General features: G+C 41.8%; 1 protein-coding gene across 1 annotated transcript; it reads left to right on the forward strand.

Annotated features, from left to right (window-relative positions):
- The first annotated feature begins 3,124 nt into the window (after window positions 1-3,124).
- LOC115670643 (PHD finger protein MALE STERILITY 1) lies at window positions 3,125-6,527 on the forward strand. The gene is made up of 3 exons (XM_030591960.1): window positions 3,125-3,419; window positions 4,162-4,444; window positions 5,147-6,527. Exons 1-3 carry the CDS (start codon window positions 3,125-3,127, stop codon window positions 6,525-6,527), a joined length of 1,959 nt encoding a protein of 652 aa, XP_030447820.1.

Raw genomic sequence — 6,527 nt, forward strand, 5'->3', positions numbered from 1 at the left:
TAAATATTCGGCTAGGGACAAAATTACATTTTTAGAGATTTAGCTAGAAAGGGAATAAATAAATGGGAACGTCCAGTGTACTTTTCACTTGTTCAAAACCCACGTATTTTTGTAAAGCACAAATCAGAATCCTTTGGATAAATCGCTAGAGGTGAATTTACATCTTAAATTCACCCTAGAGGGATAATACATCTATTGATATCTACTTGTGAGTTACATTAGAGAAGTTTCACATTGGAGAATTTATGTGGTGTGGAGTAGTTAATATATTCTAGTTGGCCTATAACTCATAAGCTTGAGCTTTTAAGTGAAAATATGTTGACGGACTCGGACTTAAGCTCCTTCTTGGTGATTTTCCCAGATGAAGGTATCAGGCTTTTGCTACGCGCTCCTAACAAATGGTATCAGAGTCAATGCTAGATTGGTAAGCCCTTAATCTGTTCAGGTGTTTGGTGAATATCTCAAGGAAGGAATATGATGACCAACACGGTTTTCAGGCAGTGGGCATTGCGGTGTAGTATTGTGGGCCCGATAGCAAACTTCATGGTTCAATCTGGAAAAAGAGACCAAGGATAAAGTTGGGCGTTGATGGAGATTCAAGTTGAGATATGTTTATGTAAAAAAACAAAAAAAAAACATGGTTTAAGGGGGAGCAGACCTAACATTGAGCTCATGTGTAAGGGGGAGATTGTTGAAATGCACGTGTGAGTTGTGTTGGATAAATTCCACATCAAAAAATTGGTGTGGTGTGAAGCAGTTAATATACATCTTAATTGGCGCATAATTTATTAGCTTAAAATTTTAAGTAAATGTGATTTTAACTAGATATGTTGATAGGCTCGGACTTAGGCTCCTTCTTAACGATCTCTCTTGATGAAGGTATCAAATTTTTGTTCTGTGCTCCTAACAGCATCAACCAAGTCAAATTTAATGGCTAAAATGAGTTCTCTCATCTATTTTTTTGTTTTTTTCCCTCTTTTCTTTTTTTATTTTCCTTCTTTCAATTTCTCCTCTTCCCTTCTCGTTTGTCTTGTTCTTCCTTCTTTCTTGTCCCCGAGTTCCTTTTCCTCCTCCATGCATGCCACCACCTCCTCCCTGTGCATCATCATCCCCATCTTGATGCAACGACCAAATCATAGGCCACTTGATAGCACTCATAACGTTGTAGCCACGACCTTGCCACCCCCAATACTAAGCCTCCCTCCGTCTCCGCCTTTGCATGTGCCTCTCTCTTTCTCTCTCTCTCTCTCTCTCTCTCTCTCTCTCTCTCTCTCTCTCTCTCTCTCTCTCTCTCTCTCTCTCTCTCTCTCTCTCTCTCTCTCTCTCTCTCTCTCTCTCTCTCTCTCTCTCTCTCTCTCTCTCTCTCTCTCTCTCTCATATCAGAGATTGCTGACCTTAGGCAATCATATCTAAGGTCACTTGATATGATGTGTTCCAATGGTCGCCACCCCACAGATTAGCTGCCTCTATGCTGTGTTCCTTAACACGCGCGCGTACGAGAGAGAGAGAGAGAGAGAGAGAGAGAGAGAGAGAGAGAGAGAGAGAGAGAGAGAGAGAGAGAGAGAGAGAGAGAGAGAGAGAGAGAGAGAGAGAGAGAGATGTTGGAAGCGTGAAACAGAAGTCCAATACCTTTACTTGGGGAGATCGCTAAGAAGGAGCCCAAATTCGAACCCGTCAACATTTTTATTTGGACTCACCTTTACTCAAAAACTCAAGCCAATGAGTTATAGACCAACTAGGATATATTAGCTGCTTCACACCACACCAATTATAAAATATGGATTTCTAACACAACACACACGTGCATTTTAACAATCTCCCCTCATGTGTGACCTTAGTGTCAGGTCTACTCCCCCTTAATCCATGTGTCCTTCTATGACAAGATATCTCCACTTGAATCTCCATCAACACTCAACTTCATCCCTAGTCTCTTTCTCTAGACCAAACCATAAAGTTTACCATCAGGCACACGTTGCTACACCACAACGCCCATCGCCCGAAAATCGTGTTGGTCACCTGATTCCTTCCTTGATATATTCACCAAACACTGTAACAGATTAGAGGCCCACCAATCTACCATCAGCTCTTATACCATTAGTTGGGAGTGCGCAGCAGAAGTCCAATTCCTTCACTTAGGGAGATCACCAAGAGAAATCCGAAGTCCGAGCCTGTCAATATATCTAGTTGGACCCACCTTCACTAAAAAAATTGAGTTGATGAGTTATGGGCCAAGTATGATATATTAATTGCATCACACCATACCAATTATCTTATGCGAGACTTCTCCAATACAACTCACATGTGCATTTTAACAAGGGAAAGGGGGGGGTGGTTAAGGGTTCAGCGAGTGGGGTTGCGTGATTTTCCTAATAATGTCAAGACATTTTTACAGATTTGTGGTGTGACGTGGTTAAATTTGGAATATTAAATTTATCGCTTATCTGTCAATTATCTAGAGGGACATATTTGAGACACAGAGGTTCCACAGAAGTAAATCGGATCTAGGTTTTATATCATTGAAGTTTTGTGGTTTTTTTCTGTTTGTTTTGTATGTTTCATTCTTGTGTTGAACTAATCCACAAACGAGTTGTTGTGCCCCTCTCCGTAACTCACTTCTTAAATATGTGAAGTACAAAGAAGCAAGTTCAGTTCTCAGAAGAAGGCCGGGCAATTCTTGGGTAGATGAATTGATCTCTCAAGGTAGTTGGCCAGGACATGTTGCATTTCTCTTATTTCCACTTTAGTTAAAACCAACTTAGCTCAGGTGAGCGTAGACTTTGGCGGACGATCAAAGTTATGCTCTAGTGGTTAACGGAGGCACTATCGATAAATCACAAGCATGGAGCCTCTAATTCTTGTTTAAAAGAGATCGCAAGACCGGTCATTCCATGTGAAGTTGCGATAGATTTGCAAGAGGAATCATATTCTGATTAATCATGCAAATAGTGATGAGTTCTTACTCGGTTAAGTCATTGCCTCATCTGGGTCATCCCCACATTTTTAATCTCTAGGCACTTTGTGTGTGAGCAGAAAAAGCAGACTATATGTTAGCATCCTCCTCCTCGTTTGCCTTTACAGTCTTCAAGGAACTTCTAGCCGGTTTCCACATGCCTCTCTCCTCAACATGTCTCATTTGGACATGATGGGATGCAAGAAGAGGAAGAGGGGAGAGAGGGTTTTCAGGTTCAAGACATTCGGAGAAAATGGGTACCCAATTGAGTTTGATGGGTCGTTTCTTGAGAATGTGAAGGCACTTCTTGAATTAGGGCAATCTGAGAGCAGCTCATGCATTGGAGTACCATGCTGGTCGTTTGAGCTCGAGATCAATCGCCAGCCACCTCTTCATATCTTGCTTTACGTGATTGAAGAGCCAATTGAGGCTTCGCTCAGCCATCACTGCAAGCACTGCTTATACGTAGGTAATACCCTTAAGAACTCTATTTTGGTTTCATATACTCCTAAATATGCGAGTGGACAAGAATAAATCGACGATTTTGGAAACCACCTAAGTTTAGAAAAATCATAGGATTTATCACAATAATGAACTCCACGAGAGACTCACATAATTTATGAGTTTTGACTTACTAGATGTTCGTGTTTCTAATGTGCTCATTAACTTCTCTCAAGTTTTCGTCTTGCACGTAGAGAAAATTTGATTGCTTTCCTTACCAAAAAAAAAATTTGATTGCTTTAGAGTAAAGATTGCAATTACCTTAGTGTAATTTTTTTCTCTGCTCCAATGAGATAAAACTGGAGCATAGGTCCTTTCTTTTGTTCATCATTATTCCGTACGGCCGATCACCAAGGGACCAATTGAATCTTATGTCGTTTAATGATAGTTAGAGTATACCTCTCTCATCTCAACATGGATATGAATCTATGTTTTATTTGTTGATCTCAATAGAATTACAGAGACACATGAGACTATGGGAAAAAATTACAATTCATAACCTATGATACAAGCATAATTAGTAAGACTTGGATGCCATATTCACAAGAATAAATCTTTAATGACAAATACATTATCAAAGGATGCAAATCGTAATTTTTTTCCTTTGTATGTGTAATTTTGTTGAGTCAGTTCCGTGTTTATTATCTTCACTTGATGAATTTGTATATCAATATACTTATATACTTGCTACTGATATACTTGCGGTTCAGGCTGGGGTCAACATCTAATTTGCAACAAGAAGTATCACTTCTTGTTGCTCTCCAAGGACATAACACCTGCTTCATTGATCTTCAAAGGTGACTCAATTAATGCAAATCCAATGAAAGTTAAGTTGAACTTAATGGAAGCACACGGCCACACCATGCATGGCGTCTTCCACTCGAACGGGTTCGGACATTTGATGTGCATTAACGGGTTGGAATCGGGTTCGGACTTGCCCGGCTTCCAGATCATGGACTTTTGGGATCGATTGTGTACTGGTTTAAAAGCAAGGTTTGCCTGTTGATTATCTATTCCTTTCGATCCTAGAAAACCATGTGAATTGGTGTGTATATGCACTCGATGTGATGAGGTCTCAATAAATGAAGCATTATCAAGTTATGTTCTTCCTTAGAAGAATTTTTACCCATTCAAAAACAATAACTTGCCTTTTCTTTAAAACGAAAAGATTCTAAATGCAACTTTAGCACATTATCAATCTGCGCATCTATAGTCCTTTCCTATGAATAGTAATTAAGTCCCTTTTAAGTATAGATGCACACAGTTGTATGCTAGCGCCATTAATTAAAGAGAAATGCTAAAGACACTAAAATTCGAAACATCTAGTAAAAATTTTAAATCCTTCAAAATTCATTTTACAATTGAACTCTTGTTATGAACGCTCTTACGTGCATATGTCGCTCATTCGAAGCAAATCTTTGATGGATGAGTATTGCTGGTCTCGAATATGTACGGATTGTCGCAGCTCATTTATCTTTTCATTTCCTTCAAGCCATTGCTCTATCATATGCCTACTTATTGCAGCGCTTGACCATAATACGATTTATCTACAAAGAATTCGACTCATGAACATTTAACAAAGAACTTTCTTCTAATTTTACAACGTTTCCTCTGATAAACGTTCGTTTGATAATGAAATAACCTATCAACTATCAAGCCATGGCATGAAAACTTTTGTTCTCTCTTGTTTGGTAGGAAAGTGAGTTTGAATGACGTATCCAATAAAAGAGGCATGGAGCTGAGGTTACTTCATGGATTAGCTTATGGCGAGCCATGGTTCGGTCGCTGGGGTTACAAATTTGGCCGAGGAAGCTACGGCGTCACTCTTCCCATGTACAAGAAAGCCATAGAAGCCATTCAAGGCATGCCGTTAACTCTACTTATCCATCACTTGGGAAACTCCGGCCATGACGTGCTATTGATCTCCTCGAGGTATCAATCACTGTTGGACCGTACCTTGGTCGGCCTCGGCGACCTCTTCCATTTCATGTTGGAGCTCACGACCCGCGTCCCAAAATCAAACTTCGTCGATTCGTATTACAGTCCGGGCTTCCTTCTGGAGACCGCGTGCAGATGGTCACCGAAGCGAGTCGAGATGGCGACCCGAGTGATTGTCGAGGCCCTAAAGAGAGCCGAGTTCAGGTGGATCTCAAGGCAGGAAGTCCGGGATGCCGCCCGTGCCTACATCGGCGACACGGGGCTATTGGACTTTGTTCTGAAATCGCTCGGGAACCACGTCGTGGGGAAATACCTGGTTCGTCGGAGTTTGAACCCTGTGACAAAAGTTCTAGAATACTGCTTGGAGGACGTGTCCAAAGCGAGTGTAGAGTCAGAAGGTTCAGTCACGAGCAGTTCGAATCTCAGAACTCGATCCAAGATCACTAGGGTTCAACTCATGAAGGACATGTTTTGCGTTTACAAGCGCATCTTCAAAGAGCGTGAGCTGGGAACCAACACCTGCATTAGCGACAACGTATCACTAGCGGCGAGGATCATCTTGGACTCCAGATACCTTATCAAAGAATATGTTGGAGATTTGCCATCCAAATTGGAGCTTGGTTTGGGAGGAAAGTTCAAACTATTTTGCACGGTTTTGTTGAGGGACACTGCCCGTTGCGAATGGAAGACTAAGCTGATGCCACCCTATGAATGCATTGTACTGAAAGAAAATGCCACCGTGAACGAGCTGAAGGTCGAGGTGGAACGGACTTTCCAGGAATTGTATTGGGGACTAAAGAGCTTCGTCGCGGAATCCATCGTCAATCTGAACACTAGCGGGTCGGAGATGATCTTCGGGCTTGTCGAAGTGGGACACAGGCTCGTGTTCGAAGGCAGCATCCGAGAGCAAGGAACGATCGCACGGGACGCGTACGAATGCGGGGCGGAGGGCGGCCGTGTGGTGGATTGCGCTTGCGGCGCCAAGGAAGACGATGGTGAGCGAATGATCGCTTGCGCCGTGTGCGAAGTTTGGCAACATACGTGGTGTGTTCAGATCCCGAACAGCGAAGAAGTTCCGGGAATATTTCTTTGCAAGAGATGTGAACAAGTAATAATGGTCTTACCTTCTCTGCCATAA

This window comes from Syzygium oleosum, unplaced genomic scaffold (genome assembly GCF_021117445.2).
Source record: "Syzygium oleosum isolate NSW1041296 unplaced genomic scaffold, Sole_v2.1 Sole_v2.03, whole genome shotgun sequence".
NCBI lineage: Eukaryota > Viridiplantae > Streptophyta > Magnoliopsida > Myrtales > Myrtaceae > Syzygium > Syzygium oleosum.